The sequence below is a fragment of the Urocampus carinirostris genome, chromosome 8 (genome assembly GCF_059441175.1).
Source record: "Urocampus carinirostris isolate Australia breed hairy pipefish chromosome 8, RoL_Ucar_1.0, whole genome shotgun sequence".
Classification (NCBI taxonomy): Eukaryota; Metazoa; Chordata; class Actinopteri; order Syngnathiformes; family Syngnathidae; genus Urocampus; species Urocampus carinirostris.
The window spans coordinates 21,238,200-21,261,858 of NC_142356.1; the positions used below are offsets into that span (position 1 = coordinate 21,238,200).

At 44.5% G+C, this 23,659-nt stretch overlaps 1 protein-coding gene across 2 annotated transcripts in view; it reads left to right on the forward strand.

The window, feature by feature from the left end:
• The first annotated feature begins 3,313 nt into the window (after positions 1–3,313).
• Positions 3,314–23,659, forward strand: part of LOC148361220 (uncharacterized) — a 97,673-nt gene continuing 77,327 nt past the window's right edge. For both annotated transcript variants that reach the window (XM_088341964.1, XM_088341965.1), the window contains exon 1: positions 3,314–3,688. In XM_088341964.1, coding sequence (XP_088198090.1) covers positions 3,595–3,688 — 94 coding nt within the window. In that variant the 5' untranslated portion in view covers positions 3,314–3,594. The remainder of the gene's footprint in view (positions 3,689–23,659) is intronic.

A 23,659-nucleotide genomic window follows, 5' to 3' on the forward strand; every position in this document is an offset into this window, starting at 1 on the left:
AAGGTTTAAACGTCAATACGTAACGAATCATGAACATGAATTTAAGGACGAGTCTGACATCGCGGAGACATTAAAACGTGCTGTGTCCAGGTACGGCAAACAAACACAGACCCTGAAAACCATCGTCACTGCTAAAAACGCCATTGCTCACTGCATAGCAAAGCACGGAAAATCTTTTATTTGATGCGAATATTTTAAAGAAGCGTCCTTTTTGAGCTCAGAGGTTTTGTTTGGTGGCTTTCGTAACAAAAAGAAGAATAAAACACATCCCCATGTCAGCCAGAAGTTTTGAACGTCAAGACGAGGGGCTGGCAGAAATCGTGTGTGTGTGTGTTTCAATTTGATCTTTTTTGCAATAAGATTTCATTGGTGAATAGTATGGTAGTTGTCCATATCACTTGTTTTTTGATTAGAGTTCATTGCTGATGAAGAATGGTTGATTCTTGTGGTCAAAAGTTGAAATCATGGATGTCTACAGGCCTTTCCACGCGTCGCTCACCTTCATTTTTTGGTTTATTGATGAACAAGAATAGCGCTCGAAAAATTGGTCCATTATACGATTTCAATGTCTATCCATGTTGTATATTTGGAATAGTGTAAAATGACTGCTCAGTTGGGGCAGCACGGCGGCGCAGTGGTTAGCGCGTGTGCGGCACAGTTCTAAGGTTTTGGGAACCTCCTGTTTGGGTTCAAATCCAGCTACCGGACTTACTGTGCTCTCCCCGTGCTTGCGTGGGTTTCCTCCGGGCACTCCGGTTTCCTCCCACATTCCAAAGACATGCATTTCAGGTGGATTGGCCGGTCCAAATTGTCCCTAGGTGTGAATGGGCGAACGAGTTGTCTGTTCCTGTGTGCCCTGCGATTGGCTGGCAACCAGTTCAGGGTGTCCCCTGCCCACTGCCCGATGATTGCTGGGATGGGCTCCAGCACCCCGCGACCCTACTGAAGATAAGCGGTGCAACTAATGAGATGAGATGAGACTGCTCAGTTGGATATTAAAAAAAATGAACCGAAAAAGTTGCTGACCCCTGATCTGTGGTCTGTGCAGCCCCCTGAGACTCCTTGCGAGTAAGGGCTATACAAATAAACATGACTTAACTTGTTTTTCTGAAGGGAGAAAACAGCAGTTATTTTATCCACTAGAGGGCATAAAAACATAGTAAACTTCTAGGAAACAAAACGACAACGTAAATCAAAATCAATGTTTACGAAGCTGTCCCTTCTTTGGTGGTCACAATAGCCTTACCTTTAAAAAATCCACAGAAACCCTCCCAGTCGAATGAGTCCAGTTCTTTGGGATCCCTTATTCAGTTGCACTTAATCCGATTTTGCTCCCTTTGGTTCGAAATTTCAACTCGTCCCCCTACACTTTTATCTGACTTAATGTCATGTTTCTTCACATAGTGATAACAAGACACTGTGTGGATGACAAGGTTTGTACGGATGCTTGATATCCTTAAAAATTCTTCTAGTAATAGCTTAGAATACACTACTATTCTATAGTATATGAATAACCTATATTTTATGTTAATAATGTGTGTATTATTTGCCCTCATGTAGGTTTTCGATGAGGGGATGATGCAATAGTCTTTGATCTGTGCAGGCCTTTGAGACTCTTTATGATTAAGGGCTATACAAATAAACATGACTTGACTTAATATTCTTAATGTGTGTTTGGAAGGACAGATTAGGGTCAAACGTGACACCTAAAGTTTTGACGTGTTGATATTCAGACGAGTGTTTGAGAACAAGTCACGGCATTTAGACGGGCAAATAATTATCATTTCGGTCTTTTCATGGTTGACACGCAAAAAGTTAAGTGACATCCAAATTTTGTATCTCACTGATGTAGGCCTCCAGATTTCCACAGTTTGGTGGGGCAGATTCCTCCATTGGGAGATACAGTTCAAATGTGATACTTGTGAATAATATCACCCAAAGGAAGCATGTAAATGTTGAAAAGGAGGGCCAAGTACTGAACCCTGTGGAACGCCAGAGGTAACACTAAAGGGCTCAGATGTCATTTTGAAACGGATTAGGCCGTTTACATTGAAAATGTTTCTCTACTTACAAAGTTTTCAGGTTACGAAGCTACTCCCAGAACGAATTTAAATCGTAAATAGAGGTACCACTGTCCTATTTCCTCACAGTTTGCACGTTTTAGAATTCGGTAATACCTTTCTTTTTTTGTCTTTTTCTTTCATTTTCTTTCTCATCTCATCTCATCTCATTAGCTGCATCGCTTATCCTCAGTAGGGTCACGGGGGTGCTGGAGCCCATCCCAGCAATCATCGGGCAGTGGGCAGGGGACACCCTGAACTGGTTGCCAGCCAATCGCAGGGCACACAGGGACAGGCAACTCGCTCGCCCATTCACACCTAGGGACAATTTGGACCGGCCAATCCACCTGAAATGCATGTCTTTGGAATGTGGGAGGAAACCGGAGTGCCCGGAGGAAACCCACGCAAGCACGGGGAGAACATACAAACTCCACACAGTAATAATAAATAATAATAATAATTTCCTTGTATTGTCATTCTGTGTAACAATGTACACAGAACGAAATGTCGATTGCATCTGACCCGATGCAGCCGCAGCCAAGAGAGGGCGCCGCCGACCACTTTTTAAGTCTTAGGAATGACTCAGCCGGGGCGCGAACCCGAACCTCCCAGTCTCAAAGCGGGCGCTTAGGTCCGGTAGCTGGATTTGAACCCACACAGGAGGTTCCCAAGACCTTAGAACTGTGCCGCACATGCGCTAACCACTGCATCGCCGTGCTGCTGTTTTTTTTTTTTTTTCCATTCCTTTCTTTCTTTTTCTTTTGCTCTCCTCTTTCTCTTTTTTTGCTCACCCATTGTCTTTCTTGTTTTTTCTCTTCTGTGATTCTTTTTCTCTATCCCTCAATTTTTTAATCTCTCTCACTCTTTTTGAGTAGGGTTTCTTTCTTTTCCTCATGTTGAGAGCTTTGAGTTTTTCCTTGCCCTCATGTAGGTTTAAGATCAGGGGATGGTGTAATAATATTCTGTGGTTTGCAATAATCTGTCGTCTGTGCAGCCCTTTGAGACTCCTATTTCTTTAGCTTTCTTTTTCTTTCTTTCTTTTTCTATTGTTTACAGTTCTTCGTGATTTATTGTCATTAAAATAAACAAATAAACATGAATTGACTCTAAAGAACGCAACCACAGCAAATGACAAGACGTGCGCGTGCCTGTCCATCATTTTGGCGCCAGCGGGAACGCATCCTCCCCTCCCTGCGCGTGCATGACACGTGAGCTGGGCGCGAAGGAGGGAGGAGTGGAGGAAAGGAGGGATGAGGGCGCTAGAGAGCTCCATCACCGCGTCCAGCCGCTGATATCCACGCACAACCGTCACGCGCGCAAGGGGCGGAATAGTCCAAACCAGACGCGGACCGGAACCGGCGGCAGCCCCCGAATTGGACCGACCCTGCCTTGTCCAGGTCACCCTCAGGGCTGCACCTCGAATCCGCCCCTACTGCCCCCTTGCACCTCTGCTCCAGAGGGAGGCCACTATCGGCGGCGGGATGTAGCAGCGGATTAACGGCGGAGGCGAGCGGCGGGACGAGGACGGAAGGACATGGGGAAGGACCAGGAGCTGCTCCAGGCCGTCAAGACCGAGGACTTGCTGACAGTTCAGCGCATCTTGCAGAGACCTCGGCCGGGGAAAGCCAGTGAGTGTTTTCACGATCTCTACCGCGCCCCCTCCTCCGTCCCTTTGACCCACCAAGCGCACGTACACGAGTACAGCACAAATGGATTTAGGTGTGAATTTGCACGAGTAATTGTGAATTGTGCATCATTATTTAAATAAGTAATGCACTCGTGAATGTTTTTGCGTGTTGTCTGAGAAGGTGAATGGGAGGTGTGCGGTTTGAGGTGATGTGTGTACTGATGTTGTGACGTCAGCGTCATAGTGATGACGCCGTAGCCCATCAGAAGGTTTTACTGGGATAAACTGCACACACATTTGCAAATGTAATTTTGTGTTCGTGTGTGTGCGCACGCGCTGCAAAGGAATACAGGGAACTTCTGATTTTGTCCTTTAACTGGCTAGCGCAAACTCGGGAAAATTCCACTAACACACAATTTCATACCTGTCAACATCCACGGCTCTATGCCCTTACAAACTGTCGTATTTTCCCTTATAAAATACAAAATAATCTTACTCCTTATTTTGTCTGTTAACATTTTGTTGTGAGATACTGAGTTGCTCGACATGAATGAGTTTTATTATAAAAAAAAGTTCAAAAATTAAGTAGCTTGGACTTTCACTGTAGAAGGAAAAAATACATGCAAATATAATTAAGTGGAATAATACATTTTCTTATTCAAATTATGAATTCATTTTCTACATTGAATTGTTGTTGGTAATATACTGATTAAAGGGATAACCACAAACCTGTCTTTTTTTCATTTTATCCTTTTATACTTCCTTTTTTTCTTAACTTGTTTATACAACATAATAATTCGTAATATAATGCATCAAAGCGAGTGAGCTGTTTAAGAGCCGGCTCTCTTTAATGAGTTGAGCCGAAAAAGCCGGTTCTCTAAAAAGAGACGGACTTCCTTTCACTACATCAAACCGCTCGCTTCGTTTGCAACAAAAAAAACCGATACCGAGATAGAGGCTTACACGGCAAACTCGTTTGACTTGATTGATTTCCCGTTTCGTGATAGTCGGTGTATACCGGTTGGTACCCATAATTGACAAAACGTACTTTGTACGGCAAAAACGTACAGGTTGACAGGTATGCGATTTTGAAATAAGAATTTTTTGCATTTTTCAAGCTATGATAGAACAGAATTGGGTTCGGCAACTGATCATCGGTTCCAGCTACCAGCCTTCCTATGCGGGGTTTGCATGTTCTCCCCGTGCTTGCATGGGTTTCCTCCGGGCACACTGGTTTCTTCCCACATTCCAAAAACATGCATGTCAGGTTAATTGGCCGGTCTAAATTGTCCCTAGGTGTGAATAAGCATGTGATTGGTTGTCCCTTTCTGTTTGCTCTGTGACTGGCTGACAACCAGTTCAGGGTGTCCCCTGCCCACTGCCCAGAGATAGCTGGGATGGGCTTCAGCACCCCAGTGACCCTTCTGAGGATAAGCGGAGCAGAAGATAGATGGATGGGTATTTCAGTGTTTCTTCATTTTGGGGGACCACACCGGAGTGGTTCAACAGCTGAAAATCCTAAAGCCATCTTCTGCCATCCCTATCAGTGAGGATAAGATTCTTTTTCTTTTTTTAATGATGTCATATCAATTTGGATGGCATTGCTTTTTCTTCCAATTAACATAACAAATGATTCCTACTAAGTTTTGAGTAAATCCAGTGTGATTTAAGGGTGCCCCTAACACGCGAACTTCTGTGAAATTTCGAAAAATGTGCAATATTTAGTTGAGTTGACCAGAAAATGTTAAGTACAGTTTAATGTTATACAATAAAGCTGCTCTATATGGATATCAAAGTAAAACAGTTTAGTCATTTGAGCATTTCTAAGAATGCAACTTTCAAAATTCTTCATTTCTTTGTTCTACAAAGAAAAGGAATGGTGGTTAATTGCAGATGTTCATGTAGACCAGGGGTTTCAAACTCATTTTAACTCGGGGGCCACACGATAGAAAAAACATTCACTCGGGGGCCGGACTAATAGATTAGAGATAAAGGAAAAAAAAGAGAAAGAAAAAAAGGGAAAAATAGGGGGAGAAAAGTAGAGAGCGTACGACAAAGAAAGAGACAGAGGGAGAGAGAGAGAGAGAGACAGAGACAGAGAGAAAGAAACAAAAGAGAGAGCAAAAGAAAGTAAAAACACACAGAGAGAAAGAGACAAAGATGAACAAAGAAAGAGAAAAAGAGAGAGGGGAGAGTGAAAGAACAAGAGATAGAGAGTGAGAGAAAAAAGGGGGAAGAGAGGGAGAGAGGTAAAGGGAGAGAAATACAAGTACAGCTTTGGCAACATCAAGTGGACATATTTTTTTTCTTTCTTGCGCTTCTCCGAGCGTTGTCTCGCGGGCCGGATTCAATCCCTTAGCAGGCCTGATCCGGCCCGCGGGCCGCCTATTTGACGCCCTTGTTGTAGACTTACCCTAAGTTTTGTGCAGCAGTGATGGATTTGGGACAGACACGCATATACACTTAAAACACTTTATTGTTTATTGACAAGGGTCAATACTGTCTGCCATACCGATAGGAACAAACTCCCCCAAGTGGCTCTTTCACAGGACTTAAGAATAAGAGCTAATGTTGACTGATGTTCAATTTTAATTGCTCAGTCTGCTCCAGGGTCCACTCCACTTAGCAACATCAAAAGGAAGAGTTTTGCACATCGAAAAACTGATATTTTTGCCCATTCCTCCTTGCAAAACAGCTTGAGCTCAGTGAGGTTGGATGAAAGCGTTTGTGAACAGCAGTTTTCACAGATTCTCAATTGTATTGAGGTCTGGAGGTCTTTGACTTGGCCATTCTCACCTTGATAGGTGAGAATTCCATTGTAGCTTTTGCTTTTGCTTTATGTTTTGGAACATTGTCTTGTTGGAAGACAAATCTCCGTCTCAGTCTCAGGTCTTTTGCGGACTCCATCCGGTTTTCTTCTAGAATGGTCCTGTACTTGGCTCCATCCAACTTCCCTTCAATTTTAACCATCTTCCCTGTCCCTGCTGAAGAAAAGCAGGTCCAAACCATGATGTTGCCACCACCATGTTTGACTGTGGGGATGGTGTGTTGAGGGTGATGAGCTGTGCTGCTTTTACGCCAAACATAACGCCTTGCATTTTTGCGAAAAAGTTTGATTTTGGTCTCATCTGACCACAGCACCTTCTTCCATATGTTTGATGTATCTCCCAGGTGGCTTGTGGCATACTTTAAACAACATTTTTTACGCATATCTTTGAAATAATGGCTTCCTTCCTGCCACTCTTTCATAAAGGCCAGATTTGTGCAGTATACGACTGATTGTTGTCCTATGGACAGATTCTCCCACCTTAGCTGTAGACCTCTGCAGTTTATCCAGAGTGATCATTGGCCTCTTGGCAGCATCACTGATCAGTTTTCTCTTTTTATAAGCTGAAAGTTTAGGGGCACGGCCCCATCTTGGTAGATTTGCAGTAGTCTGATACTCGTTCCATTTCAATATTATGGCTTGCACAGTGCTTCTTGGGATGTTTAAAGCTTGGCAAACCTTTTTGTATCCAAATCCAGCTTTAAACTTCTCCACAACGATATCTCGGACCTGCTGGTGTGTTCCTTGTTCTTCATGATGCTCTCTGCGTTTCTCTGAGACTATCACGGTGCAGGTGCATTTATACAGAGACTTGATTACACACAGTTGGATTCCATTTATCGTCGTTAGTCATTTAGATCAACATTGAACCATTCAAAGATCCTCACTGAACTTCTGGACAGAGTTTGCTGCACTGAAAGTAAAGGGGCTGAATAATTTCGCACACACACTTTTTTGTTTTTTATTTGTTACAAAAGTTTGAAATATCCAATAAAGTGTGCTCCACTTAATGATTGTGTCCCACTTATTGTTGATGCTTCACAAGAAATTACAGTTTTATATCTTGATGTGCAAGCGCAAGGGGGCCAAATAGTTTCGCAAGCCACTGTAGGTCTCCCACCTTGTACCCGTGTGTAACCCTCCTATTCAGGGATTAGCTTGCGTTTGCAGCAGCGAAAATTTCCTTCCTGGCCACTGTGACAAAGTCGGATTGGAGCTCTACGCCAAGCTCCGCATTGTCACGGTCGCCTTGGTGACCAGTCTGCCCCGCCCCCTGGGCAACAGCTGAAAGCAGTTCCACTAATGGTGGGTCTGTATTTAAGGCTGCATGGTGGGCTCTGCGGTTGCGGGTTCATTACTACTCATTCTTCACAGTCCCGGTCTGTTATGCCTTGTCCTGTTTAGTCTGTTATGCCTTGTCCTGTTTTAGTCTGTTATGCCATGTCCCGTTAAGTTCGTGCCGGAGGAACTCTGTATTGTTCTGTTTTGCCCCGGAGTATTGGGCGACTTTTATTTTATTAAATAAAACTTACGGATCGTCAACGCATTTGAGTTCTCCCTTCATGCCTCTTGCCTCTGTTCTGGTCCGGTCCCCTTCCACGCCACCACGCCTCGTGACAGAATGAACCCGCCAACAATTGAACTCAGCGAACGATCCCAGCGCGACTTGGGGAGAGCTGGAGTGCGCAGTTTGGCAGGCGCCTACTGAGTTGGCCTTCCCTGCCCGTTCGAACCACGGCCCCGCCCGTCGTGGCCCTTGCTGTGCCTCGAATGGGGTCCCAGGAAGAATTGACGCCTGCCTGCCCGACTCCCGTGCCGATTGCCTGCTATTCCCTCTCCCCTGCGTGCAAGTCCGACTCCGACTCCGCTGCCCGTCAGGCCGACTCCGACTCTGCTGCCCGTCGGGCCGACTCCGACTCTGCTGCCCGTCGGGCCGACTCCGCTGCCCGTCGGGCCGAGTCCGACTCCGCTGCGTGCCAGTCCGACTCCCCTGCGTGCCAGTCCGACTCCCCTGCGTGCCAGTCCGACTCCCCTGCGTGCCAGTCCGACTCCCCTGCGTGCCAGTCCGACTCCCCTGCGTGCCAGTCCGACTCCCCTGCGTGCCAGTCCGACTCCGCTGCCTGCCAGTCCGACTCCCCTGCCTGCCAGTCCGACTCCCCTGCGTGCCAGTCCGACTCCGCTGCGTGCCAGTCCGACTCCGCTGCGTGCCAGTCCGACTCCCCTGCGTGCCAGTCCGACTCCGCTGCCTGCCAGTCCGACTCCGCTGCCCGCCAGTCCGACTCCGCTGCCCGCCAGTCCGACTCCGCTGCCCGCCAGTCCGACTCCGCTGCCCGCCAGTCCGACTCCGCTGCCTGCGTGCCAGTCCGACTCCGCTGCCTGCGTGCCAGTCCGACTCCGCTGCCTGCGTGCCAGTCCGACTCAGCTGCTCCTGTTTTGCCGGTTCTGATTTTGACTCTCTCATGTCTTGTCTGTTCTGATTTTGCCTGTCCTGTTCTCGTCGGTTCTGCCTGTCTGTTATCCCCTGGCCAGTTTGCCCACCAGACCCCCTCCCTGCCGAGCGCCGATTCCGATCCGCCCGACGCAGATGGCGCCTACCTCTCCCCGTTCCTGCGTGTTCGGAGGAGGGAGCGGGGTTGCCCCAATTGCGAGCGTCAACATTCCGGGGCGTGAGGTTGTAATTTTTTCTTTTTTGGGACCTCGGGAGCTGTCCCTTAAGAGGGGGGCTCTGTCACGGTCGCCTTGGTGACCAGTCTGCCCCGCCCCCTGGGCAACAGCTGAAAGCAGTTCCACTAATGGTGGGTCTGTATTTAAGGCTGCATGGTGGGCTCTGGGGTTGCGGGTTCATTAATACTCATTCTTCACAATCCCGGTCTGTTATGCCTTGTCCCGTTTAGTCTGTTATGCCTTGTCCTGTTTTAGTCTGTTATGCCTTGTCCTGTTGAGTTCGTGCCGGAGGAACTCTGTGTTGTTCTGTTTTGCCCCGGAGTATTGGGCGACTTTTATTTTGTAAAATAAAACTTATGGATCGTCAACGCATTTGAGTTCTCCCTTCATGCCTCCTGCCTCTGTTCTGGTCCGGTCTCCTTCCACGCCACCACGTCTCGTGACACGCATAGTCATTGACCACAATCATTGCAAGGACATTGACCTCAGTTTTTAAAGCAGTATTGGTAGACCATTCCTTCACACCCAGAGATAAAAATGTGCAGCTGGTGCATCTCAAACCAGCAATCTGTGTTGGCGAGATCGGCCAAGCTGCTGGTTGGTAAGAAGTTGGGGAACTTTGGCTTGCCTTAGCCAGTGACAAGCACTGCTGAGGGACAAGCATGGGAAGATCAGCTGGCTTGCGCATGTCATGAATAGAAGATGTGCTGCTGAAGAGACCCAAGGGTAGCATCACTCCCATCAGGTACCAGCGATGCCTCTCCATTGCTTTGATTGCTGAGGCTGCAAAGCCTTCATCTACAGCCTTGTAGGCCTGCTGTCATGGTTGCCATGGCGCCCAATTGGTCCCCACCGTGTGGCACCAGGTTCTGTCACGGTTGCCACGGCGCCCAATTGACCCCGCCCACTGACACCAGCTGAAACGCCTTGACAGATTGCTGCCGGACTACTTAAACGCGGTCTTGCGAGTTGCCTGGTGTCAGAGCGTCTGCGAAACTCCTGTGTGATATGCCAAGTCCTGCCAATTTGCCCGGGTTTGATCCTGTTTTATTTTCGGCCCGATCTTTTTGATTTTGACCACTCGTTCGTTCTGATTTCAAGCTACTTCCGCGACCATCGATACCCGGATCGAGTGTGCGCGCATTCCTCCTCTACCTAATAAACTGTGAGTACCTTACGCGATTGGGTTCTCATTCCTGTTTCCTGTCCTGGTTCGTGACACCTGCAGGTGATGGTAGAGTTTGAGGTCATTCCAGGCAGCCTCTACAGCTTTCTCAAAGGTCAGCCATCACTTAACTTAGATGTGCCTGATGAAGTTGGCAAATGCAAGAACTTTCAGCACTTGCTGCCGTGTGTTGATTGTTCCCTGGGTAAGCAATGTGATGTGTTACTCCATTTGGACCATCTTAAGAGTGTAGAGCAGCTTGGCCATCCATCGTTCCATGTGGAGCGCTCCTGAGTGTTGGAAGGTCACAGGAGTCTAGTCTTCACCATCCACATCCAGAAACACAAGACACAGTTGCGCAAACTCAGAATAACTACCTCATTTGTTGCTAATCACTTATTTTGTATACCTGACAAGTTCAGCACGTAACCTGTGTAGAGATGGTTGCTCCGTGTTTCCAGGACCGTAGCGGGACTATTGGTTGCTGGATTCTTTTGGTAACAGGTTCCAGTTCTCTCTCAGATGTGTGAAAAGGTAACCTCTGGTGAATGTGATGCCTCAATCTTCAGGTCTGCAAAACCTGGTTCAGGAAGACCTCACCAATGTGGTGTCGGCACCCAGACCAAAGCAGTGGTAGTCCCAGTGAGAGCTGAAATGCAGGGGGCTGTGTGAATGCTTGTGTTTTATGCAGTGGTGTCAAATGCCATGTCGACAACCTGGTTAGCACAGCACCAATCCTGCAGCAACTTCCATGTCAGCGCTCCAACATAGGTCCTATGACTTATACCTATAAATATTACTTCATTCAAATTATGTAATTATACAAAGACACAACTACAAATACGGTAGTACTATGTAATAACAAAAACATAAAATCACCTCCGTTTTTGAGCTGCAGTATTTGCTTACCTCCGATCTCTATGGCAACTGCGAAGCACTGTTGACCACTTCACCTGTTAAAACAAATGTTCCTTGGCAACCTTAAATAATGATATCTTGTAATATTATTTAGCCAGCTCGGTGGCCTTGGGGGTAGGGCGCCCGCTCCAAGACTGAGAGATTGCTGGTTCAAGCCTCGGCCGAGTCATACTAGGACTTACAACATTGGTACTCATGGCCTCTAGGGCAGGGGTGTCAAATTCATTTTAACTCGGGGGCCACACAATAGAACAAATATTCTCTCGGGGGCCGGACTAGTATATTAGAAAGAAAAAAACAGAGAAATAAGAGAAATGGAGGGAGAGAAAAAGAGAGGGTGGGACAAAGAAAGGGAGAAAGATAGAAAGAGAGAGAGAGAATGTGAGAAACAAAAGATATAAAAAAAGAAATAGTGAAAGAGGGGGAAAGAAAGAGAGAGAAAGAAAGAAATCCAATGAGAAATAGAAAGAGAGATAGAGAGATGGAGGGAAAGGAGAAGGAAAGAAAGGATGAAGGGGCAGGCAAGAGAGAGAGAGAAAGAGATAAAACAGAGGAAAAGGAAAATAGGAAGAGCGAGCAAAATAAGGTAAAAAGACAGAGAGAGACAAATAAGAGAAAGAGAGGGAGAGAAAAAGAGGGTGGGACAAAGAAAGGGAAAAGGGTGGAAAGAGAGAGAGAGAGAAAAGAAAAAAGAGACTGCGAGAAGGAGTAAGAGAGAGAGAGAGAGAGAGAGTGAGAGAGAGGGACAAAGAGAGAGAACTTGAGAAACAAAAGAGAGTGAAAGAGGGGGAATGAAAGAGAGAGAAAGAAAGAATAGATAGAACAAACATTCTGTCGGGGCCGGACTAGTAGATTAAAGAGAAAGAAAAAGAGATAAAGGAATAAAAGAAAGAGGGAGGGAAAAGGATATATCTCATCTCATCAGCCGTACCGCTTATCCTCATTAGGGTCGCGGGGGGGCTGGAGCCCATCCCAGCCATCTCCGGGCAGTGGGCAGGGGACACCCTGAATTGGTTGCCAGCCAATCGCAGGGCACACAGGGACAGACAACTCATTCGCTCATTCACACCTATGGAAAATTTGGACCGGCCAATTCACCTGAAATGCATGTTTTTGGAACGTGGGAGGAAACCGGAGTGCCCGGAGGAAACCCACGCAAGCACGGGGAGAACATACAAACTCCGCACAGGAAGTCTGGAGCTGGATTTGAACCCACGACAGGTTCCCATGACATGAACTGTGCCGCACAAGCGCTAACCACTGCGCCGCCGTGCTGCCTGGATATCCGTATCCTTATATATGTGTTCCTTGGCAACGTTAAATAATAATATCTTGTAATATTAGTTAACCAGCTCGGTGGCCTTAAGGGTTGGGCGCCTGCTCAAAGACTGGGAGGTTGCTGGTTCAAGCCTCGGCCTAGTCTCTCTTAGGTACTCATTGCCTCTAGGGCAGGGGGCTCAAACTCATTTTAACTCAGGGGCCACACGGTAGAACAAACATTCTCTCGGGGGCCGGAGAATGTCTTAGCATATACTGAAACACAACAGAAAATAGGGTCGATGAATCGGTTTAAGTTTGATTCGATGAATCAATCTCAGACAATGAATCAGACTCGCCCTCGTTATTGGATCCGAGCGTCCGAAATGTCGGTCGTGAGACAGCTTGCGCTTGTGCGAGCGTGCCAGCGAGGCGCAAGCGCACAGTGGTCCCGGTCTGCTCTCGGGACGGGAGGATTATCGGTGTGTAAAGACGGCAGATGTTAATGGTAATAGTGAGATGACGATCGAGGGCGCACGTGCCGACGGCGGCGAGCACGTGCCTCCGGAATTGTTGACGGGGCGTCAGAGGAGACCGGAGCTGATAATTAGATTTCAATTACAGCCTTGCCGGCGCGGCCTCACCCATTTCGCATCCCCCGGTCGCCCGGCCTTTTAATTGCATCGCGTCTCCTCCTGCCCCCCTCTTCCCGGTCCCCTCGGTCCTCCGGCCTACTCTCGGGTGCCGCGGTGGAGAAAAACTCTCTTCGTATGCCAGGACGAATCAGCTTCTAAGCTTCGAGTGTCCAGTCCATCGGGAAAGAGGGAGATAGAGAGAGAGAGAAAGAGAGACAGAGAGAGAGATAGTGAGGGAGAGAAATAGGGAGAGAGAGAAAGTGAGAGAGAGAGAAAGATGGAGGGAGAGGGAGATGGAGAAAGAGAGAGAGATGGTGGGAGAGAGAGTGAAAGAAAGAGAGATCGAGAAAGAAAAAAGGAGGGGGAGAGAGAGAGAAAGGGGGAGAGAGAGAGAGAGATAGTGAGGGAGAGAAATAGGGAGAGAAAGAGAAAGTGAAAGAGAGAGAGAAAGATGGGGGGAGAGGGAGATGGAGAGAGAGAGAGAGGGATGGTGGGAGAGAGAGTGAAAGAAAGAGAGATCAAGATAGAAAGAAAAAAGGAGAAAGAGAGAGAGAAAGGGAGAGGGAGAGAAAGTACAGCGTTTGTGAGAAGCACCTGGCTTTGGCAACATCAAGTGGACCTATTTTTTTTCTCTTGCACTTCTCTAAGCGTTGTCTGGCGGGCCGGATTCAATCCCTTAGCGGCACTAATCCTGTGTATTAAACATTACATTTATTTAATACACAAACAGATCATCATTCTATTCTCTTAACTAATTACTTATAAATGATTATCAATACTTGAATATAATTCTTTGTCCACAAAGCTCATGAACTTATTTCTTTGAATTTCTCAAATAACAACTTATGATGTTATTACTATGTTGTAACTGTGTTATTACCAGGTTATTTATTCAAAATAGGCTTAAATAGACTCAGTCAACCAATACAAAATCATTTAACTAGAAAATAATATTGACCCAGCACCTGTGAGCTAATTTCAGAACAAGTCCGCAGGCACCTCAACTGTCCTCAAGGGTCTCCCTTGTGCCCGCGGGCACCCAGTTGGAGACCCCTGATCACAGAAATAGTCACCAGGTATAAAAATAACAGTTACCTGTTTAGACTACGCCTCCGAACGTGTGAATATTTTAATGATTTAACACTTCTTTTTCCCCGCCTTTTGCAAATTTTTCAATCATCTCGAACGACGTTCGTCTTTCCACGCGTGCCCATATGTGCAAACACGCAGGAGGCGAAAACCCGATAACGAGAACCCGAGAGGATGCTCACCCACCCTTTCCCTTCTCAAGGGGGATCGGAAGGGGTAGTGTATGTGTGGGAGGGGCTCCTTGAGTGTAGGTTCCTAAAAGTTGCCCGCCAGCAGCTCACAAGCATCCAATGCAGAATTCAAAGGGAATGGGTTTGGTGCGGAAGGCACGCTAGCAAATATCACACCCGCGTATCATAGCCAAGCGGCCGAGGGTACGCGGGATGCATATGCAACGGCGTTGCCACGGTAACAGAGTCTGGCTCATGGCGTTGTGGCTAAAATTAACATAAGATTTCTAAACTCAGCACAACCCTCAGATAATGGCAAGATGCATACATATCATTGATTATCCATCCATCCATCCATCCATTATCTGCACTGATTATCCTCAGTAGGGTCACGGGGGTACTGGAGCCCATCCCAGTTATCTTCGGGCAGTGGGCAGGGGACACCCTGAGCTGGTTGCCAGCCAATCGCAGGGCACACAGAAACAGACAACCAATCATCCGCTCATTCACACCTAAGGACAATTAGGTCCGGCCAATTAACCTGACATGGATGTTTTTGGAATGTGGGAGGAAACCGGAGTGCCCGGAAGAAACCCACGCAAGCACGGGGAGAACATCCAAACTCCGCACTGGAGTATTTCAAAAGAAATGTTCACTGTTCCATTTGCAGGCGCATCATTTCGAAAACTTTTGATGATTTTGTTTCCGGATCGGACGGATTTTTTGTAAAAAACAAATTGAAAACATGTAAAAAATTTCATGAGGAAAAAAGTGTTCATTTTTATGCTTTTCGTTTATGAATAGCTCCATATGACTCACGGAGAATATATTGGATTTTAGGGTACAGTGTGTAATATGTAGTTCATCTAAGTCGTTTGAAAAAACTTTTATTAAGTAAAAAAAAACTTTGATTTGAATACTAAGCAAAAAACAGAAATAAAGTATTTTATCAATGTCAATTTTTATAAAGAAAATTATAGGTCAAAAGATGCTTCTTTCACCCAATTGGCCCCGCCCGTGTGGCACCATCTGCGGCTCGTTGACAGATTGGCTTTCCGTCTATTGCTCAGTGTTCTCACTCTTCCTTTGTCAGGCCGTCAACAAACCTCTGCCCTGCATGATGGGGGTTCTGACTCTGTCCGGTTTCCTGCCTGCGTTTCCTGTCCAGTATCGTTCTCGTCTATTTTCGTCCTGTTTATTATTCTCTCCAGATTTTGTTCCCGTCTAGTTTGTCCTGATCAATATCCTGTTTTGATATCAATCTTGTCTGTTATGTCCTGTCCGGTATCGACCCCATTTGTCTGATATCTGCTCTCGTCGGCTTCTGGCTTCCTGTCATTCCGCGCCAGACTGCTGCCTAAAGTGCATGACTCCCCATTTCCCGTAAAATAAAAAGCTTGTCATCACTTTTTCGGGGCGATTCCTTTTCACAAATTCTGAAACTTCATGGAATTATGTAAAATCGTCTTTAATTTGGGCGGATTCAATGATGGCTGTGTCCTTCTCCCTGCAATCATTCCGGAACCCCTCCCCCTCGCAGTCTCTTAACTCTGAACTGTGAAGGTGACACAAAGAGCATGCTGGGAGCGCGCATGCGCACTGGGTGTGTTAGATTATTAAAATAGTTCACTGAGTATGTTGTCCCTGAACAGTTGGTCCGGAGTGCATAAAGTTTTTTAATTTTGTTTTACTTTCACTTTTACTTTGAAACTTTTTAATATGTGTCCTCCACTGAACTGCTTCACTCTAGCTATATTTTCTTCGTTCATACACTTGGTCTGGTCCCAGAAAAATATTACCCGGCAAGACACGGATTGTCTCTGCTTTCAGTTGCCAGGCAGATTTTAAGGGATGGCCAGTTTGTTTATGTTTGCGGCTAATAGCAGCGTGTACTGTACTCTATTTTTGACTTCGTATCCTAAAATGCCCTTGTAACGAGAGGCAATATTCTCCTGTTCCGGTACTTCGTGTTGGGAATTATTTATCAAAATGTACCGTTTACCAAATTGTTCGAATTTGTTATCTGACTCCATTAACCAAACACAACCTATTTTCATCCAACAATTTATGCGCGCTCGTTTTTTGAGAGAAAAATGACCAGGAAGCCGACATTTCCACATGGGGGCGGATTTATCTTCCCTAACAGAAGAACTAAGTGTATTTCATCGGAGACGGCTGAAGAAGTGACGTCGGAGTCTGAAGTCCTTTAGCTTTCTCCTATTGGCCCACGTCTCCCCCCAAGATGGCGTTTCGGCTCCTCCCACGGGCGTGCCAAGGAATTGTTTGTGCCCATCGTTCTCACAACACAGTGCCTTGATGTCTGGCTTCCCAAAAAAAACATCCTCTCCACGAGTCCTGTTATCAAAATTCCCTAGACAAAATAATATGCATTTCGAACAGCCTGCCCTGACCTTGTACATTGAACCAAAGCCCACGCAGTGAAAATCTTCGTTGCATTATGAGTCAATCGTATAAAATCCTTTATAGTCAAATGTATAAAATCCTTTATTCGTAACACGAAACTTTTGTATGTCGAGACATCCGGAAGTAGAGCTACCGCTGTACGCTTCTTGACATATCATCTCGCCCTAATTTTTGCCTCCAGGCTTAGCCCCGCCCACCAGATACGTCACAATGTTTAAAAATTAAAGGGTCTATGGGGGATTCCGTGGAAACGTGCAGCCAAAACGTATTCTATTGGCGTAACATCATGTATGTAAACTGTAGTTTGGACTAGGGCTGCACAATTAACCAAAATCTTATCGACATTGCGATGTCATGTGCGATTGTGTAATCATATGTCACCTCGGTTTTTTAAGGATTTATGGACACCAACCCTAACAAAGCTCCCCAGAAGAGGACACTGTTTCTTTAAATTTTACCTCTGTAAAATTCACATAAAATCTCAATCCAAGACGAACCCAAAGTAAATTCTGTTCTTGAAAAGTTTGGAGAATATGGACAGTAAACACTGACTGAAATAATCACTGCAAGTGCCACGAACATCGAGTCATCTAAGTTGGGACACACAGAAATAGAATTTATTATTTTCCCCTGAATTTTGTCTTGCAATCTCATGCTGGCAGATGAGTGTATAATGGGCATCTTAGCTGGAAAAGAGGTGAGACAATAGCTTGAAGCCTTACCTGGTCTCAGGTCAAAGTTGATCACCATCTGAAAACAGACGCTGCCCAGCCTACGAACAAGTTAGGTTCCGGACGATCTTCCGTAAGTTGAATTTGTTCGTAAGTTGCTTCAGTGCTATATTTTGTATATTTAAGGTTCATATAAGTGTGTTTAAGGCTTGTATAAGTAATCTGTATTGTTTTGTACTAAAAAAAATAAACATTTCATAAAATAATATGCTCTACAAAGAAAAAATAAAGTTAAGTGTAACTACTTTTGGAAGATGGGCTTCAAGAGGTCCTCCTCTGTGGTAAAAAGTGGATGAAAAAAAGCGTTCCAACCATTTTCTCAACCGCATTAAGCTTTCTTATTCCACTTTCATTTCAAATGAAACGGCTCGCCTCTTCTATACACTTTACACAAACCATATTGAATGGATGCACGAGATATTAAGCAAATAAAAAAAGTTCTCAGCGCGCTGGAGATACAGTTTAGTATGTTTACACACGAACTAGGAAGTAGAAGACGGATTTCTTCTTCAAGGTGGATGCTGGGGGAGCTCTTACAGCGCCATACGCCGGTAGCTGTGGAAAGAAGCCCTACAGTACTATCCTGTACTCAGAAAACGGTGCACAAAAATCCAACTTACAGCAATGTCCGGATATTTCCCGACATCCTAAAAAAATGTTCGTATGTACTGTTGCTCGTAACTCGGATGTTTGTAAGTAGAGGAGCGTCTGTAATACTGTCATATTCCAAGTATTCCTCATAAAACATGTGAATGACATGAAACCATTAGTACTTGTTTATTTTTTCCCCCACTAATTACCGACACCACTCATGGGAGAATGTATGTACTGGTCGGTCCTGCATCCAAGTGTTAAGTACCTTACAAAAATAAAAAAAACTAGCACAGAAAATACACTTTCCTTTTAAAATTGAAAATCTCATCAAAATTGCAATAATGGTCTGAAAAATCCCAATCAGGAACTCTGTCCCATACAGAGGAACCTCGATTCTCGACCATAATACGTTCCAGAACCCTGTTCGAAAACCGATTTGTTCGATCACCGAAATCATTTTCCCATTAAAAATAATGTAAATCGTTTTAATCCGTTCCAACACCCTGAATGTTTACCTTGAATGTTTAACGTAAACATAAAGCTAACCCAGGCTATTTGTATGTCCGCATTATTGTAATCTTCTGTACGAAAGATTACGTTAACATGAACGTGTAAAAATAAAAAAATCAGGTCGTTTACAAGTCATTTAGAACCCGGGTCTCCGCAACACCCTGAAAGTTGGGCTCCATTCCAACACCCACATAAAGCTAACGCAGGTTACTTGTACGTTAGCGTTATCGTAATCTTCCATACGAAAGATTACGCTAACATGAACGTGTACAAAAAAAGGATAAAGAAAATAATTATGGATGGGATTTCTTACCTTTGTGGTGGTCAGCAGAAGGCGCAGGTGGACCGCCGTTGCTTGCTTTTAGCACTCACTCCCTTAGCCACATCACTAGATTTCACAGCCTCCTTATTCTTTAGTATCGTACTAATCGTAGATTTAGCCATGCTGTATTCCCTAGCAAGATCAGACACTCGCACACCTCCTTCATATTTGGCAATTATTTCTTTCTTAAATGCAATAGTTGTACGCACTACTTTTCCTTTTTCACCTGTAGCAACTTTGCTGCTTGCACTGACTTTCTTCGGAGGCATAATAAGGGCCTAAAACACCCGTACGCCGCTCAGCATCGCACCCTAGCGTACGCACTCACGCACTACCGGCGTTCGAACTCCGATTTTTTGACCGAATTGCGAAGCAAGAATTTCTCGAAATTTTTGGTCAATCTCCGATTTGTTCGAACTGAGAGGCGTTCAAAAACCGAGGTTCCGCTGTATATTCGAGCTATTGCGTTATTTTGTCCTAGCATGTACTAATATTGGAATGATACAGAAAAGAGTTAACAAGTCCTTGTTTTATCGCCAAGCCAGATGTTGGAGCCATATCTAGCTCGATAGCCGTGATGCAGAACTGCATCGCATTCCAACATCTGTATTTTTTTCATGTTTTCTGCTTTCTTCTTCTCAATTGTCACGATTTTGCGTTCCATTCATGTCCTGAGAGCAATTTATCGGCAAAAGGATAATCGGTTGGGGGGGGGGGGGTGGACGGCGAGCTGCCGGGGTACAGCTGACAGTCTGACGCTGACACACATCCGCGTTCATCGATTCCACTAGGGGGGAAGGGATGGCTCTCTTTTTTTTATAATCCAAGAGCAATGACAGTGGGGAGGGGATGGGGGGCACAAACACACACACGTGTCAACTGCAGGGTGTAAACAGTGCTGGGCGAGCACCAATCAGCTGCCACTCTTTAGCAAATTACAGAGAAAATTAGAGTGTGAGCGCAGGATGAAGGGATGAAGTGCAGATAGGGATGCGGGGAGAAGGGGGAAAAGCATTTGCCCAGATTACAGAACAGCTACAGATTACGGGCCTGGTGCTGGGATTAGGAGGGTTTGACCAAAAAAAAAAAAAAAAGGAGAGGAAGGGATGCAAAACACCACTCTGTGTGCATGCGCCTGTGTTTGTGTGCGTGTGCTCCTTGCTGCAGTTGGGCGTCTTCATCCTTCTTATGTGCTTTCAAAGATCAAGGTTATCGCCACACGCACACATGGTGACGGGCTCAAACGACCAAATATTTGGAATAAAGTATATACTCGGCAAAAAAACAAAACAAAAACAGAGAGAGCTCATGCACTCACACTGCGCTTTTTGTAAAGATAAACCCACATCTGCCGTGCTCGCCGGCACCAAATTTGAAAACATTTTCGTTTTTAATCCTTGACGTTAGGATATGATAAAGCAACATTTTAGTAATAGGTCAATTCCCATTTCTATTGTGATTATAATTTAATATGAAAATTGTGTTCTTAAAGAGACTACGTGCACTATCTGACCACCGGTATTATAGAGTCCAACCAATGTTCCCTCTAATTTTCCACGGGCCTGAGCGTTCACACCAAGTCGGTGAGCAACGCTTGAAACAACAGTGAGCAACAGCAATCCCAAGAGTGGCAACTGAATCATTATCAAACATGTCCAAAACTTGACATCAACATTTTTAGGGGCTTATTTAGTCAGTTGCACCATACAGAACTGTATTTAGATACATTTTTTTTAGTGGAAGTACAATGTTGGCAACAATATTGGCTTGATATAATTGGAAATTATTTGAATGCAACAAAAACTTTTCCTCCTTTTTCACTGTTTTTCTTCTCCTTTTTTTTTAAATTCCTTTTTAAAAAAAATCTCATTGTGTTTATTTTTTCCTAACTGTTACCTTTTTCTTGCTTTTTCATTCTCTATTAACTTTTTCCTTTATTCGTGTCTTTCTTTTCTTCTGGATTTTTTTTCTGATTTTTTTCCTGCTCTTTTTTTCTTTTTTTCTCTCCTTTTGTTTCTCCTTTTCTCAGCTTTTCACTACTTTTTCATTTTGGTATTTTTTTCCTTTTTTGCTCTATTTCCCCCCTTCCTGCATAATTTTACATAATATTTGGTCATGTAGGGATTAAAGAAGCAAAAATAACCTGAAGAGCCGTTTGGGACCCGAAAGAGACTGTTCTTTTTAGTGAGCCAAGCCGAAGAAGCCGGTTCTCGAAAAACTCTACTGACTTTACTCAACTTCGTTCTACTTCGACCTTGACTTCAAAATACCACATTTAGAACACGGCGTCAGGGGAACCCGTGTATTTTCAGCTTCATGCACTGTAACTTTGACTTAATTCGCTTATTAATTAGCAATTTCGAGCCCTGTTTTTTTTGACCTGGCTAGATTTTCTTCTGCGCGGAAAAACTCTAGGCAGTGCGCAATTGCGCACACATGCAGCTTAGGGGGAACATTGAGTCCAACCAAAAACGGGGTGCTAAAAAGCACTTGGAACTATGGAGAATTATGTCTTCTTGGCAAACCTCATTTTATGGATGAAAAATGCAAATTTTTTGACATACAATTATTTGATGTACAGTTTGCACATTTATATGATAGTTCGTGTATTATTGCTTATTATTTAAGTATTGTTTTTGAATGAATTAAGTTTCTTATTACCCCTAGGAAGTGCTAAAAATACACACTGTTCCTTCAAGGTTCTTATCATAAAAACACCATAATGATGAAGAGTATTTGTTTTTTATAGTATGCCAGTCTGATTAACTACACAAAAATGTTTGAAAGTTAGGGTTTCGGTCGAAATCAGGGCTAGGTGACGTGGGTTTCAGCCCTAAATTGGCGTTTGAAGTGTTATCACTGGTAGCTCAATTGTCACGGTTGCCATGGCGGCCTTTTGGCCCCGCCCTTTGTGGCGCCAGCACCGGCTCATTAACAGATTGGCTTTCACTCTTTTTAAGATCAGTGTGTTCCCTCTTACTTTGTCAGTCCGTCAAAGAACCTCTGCCCCTCAAGACGTGGGTTCTTACTCGGTCATGTTTTCCTGTTGGTATTTCCAGTCCATTTTCGTTCCCGTCTATTTTTGTCCCATTTATTATTCTTTCTAGTTTTCGTTCGCCTCTTGTTTGTCGTGTTTATTTTCGATATCCTGTTTCATTATCAATCTTGTCTATCCGTCCTGTCCGGTATTGACCCCATCTGTCCGATATCTACTCAGGCGGTTGGTATCGATCTCGTCGGCCTCTGGCTTACTATCTTTTCACGCCTGACTGCTGCCTAACAAGCATGACTCCCAATTTCCCGTAAAATAAAGGGCTTGTGTAAGAACGTCACGTGTTTGGGTCAAGATCCTGTTCTGGTTCATGACAATGTTTGGGTTAGGGTTTTGGATGGAGTTAGGGTTAAGTTTAGACTTGTGGCTGAAGTAAAGGTTAGGGTGTTGGACGGAGTTAAAGTTTTGATTGGTTTTGGTTAGGTGACTTCAATATCAAGTTGCCATCTTTGGTAGCTCCACAGGTCAGATCTTTGACATACAGAGATAGAGTCATGGGTTCAGTCTCCAGCCATGTAAATTCAGGTGTATGGATTTGGAGATAGGGTTTGGCTTTGGTTGGAGCTCGGGTTAGAGTTTTGGTTAAACCTAGGGTTAGGGTTTTGTCGGAACTAGGGTTAAGGTTTTGGTTAGAGCCAGGGTTAAGGTTTTTAACAGCAGTTATGTTCAGGGTTTTGGTTGGAGCTCGTGTTAGGGTTAGGGTTTTGGCTGGTGTTTTTTGTTAGTTAGATGACTTGGTGGTCAGCCCTAAACTAGGGATTTAAAATTGTTATCAATGGTGGCTCAACTGGCAGAGATAGTGTCATGGATTCAATCCCTAGCTGTGCAAATGTAGATTTTTCCTGGGAAGGTATTGGTTGAGTCTTGCCTTGTGGTTTTTGTTGGAGCTAGGGTTAGGTTTAAGATTGGAGTTACGGTTTTAGTTGGAGTTAGGGTAAGTGACTTAGGTTTCAGCCCTAAACCAGGTATTTCAATTGTTATCACTGGATCCTTGAGTTGTGCACATAGTGTTATGGGCTCAAAGCGTGGCATTTTGTGTTTGTTGAAGTAAAGGATTACTGTGTAATATTGGACCTCTAGATGTCGCTGTATTGTGTACTGCGACCAAAAACAAGTGCCAAAAAGCACAATGAAAAATACAAACTACAGAGACTCAAAGTGAGCAAACTACACCAGTTGTCTTCTCTTTTTTTTTTCCATTTTCTGAGTACCTATAGCAGCAAAATGGCAGACAATGATGTCAGCTCTTCTAGTTGAGCCTTATCTCATCTTATTTCAAATCAATGAACATTTTTTATCTATATATTTTTAAAATGTATCTTTATAGTTCATGTATTTTTGATCATTATTTGAGACAATATTATTTTTGAATAAATTAATTATTTTTTTACAGCTAGGAGGCGCTAAATAATAAACCTTGTGATTGATCAAATGCTTGTCATGTTGATGATTCTACTACAAATGTGTAAATGCGGGAGATTGTTGGAATTCAATAATAGAATCTTTGACAAGTGGTTAATAAAATCACTAAAACGGTATTTACTAAATACAGCATGCCCTCATTCTATAAAGTATGTGGAAGGTAAGTTTTATAAACGCCACTTTCAATGGGAC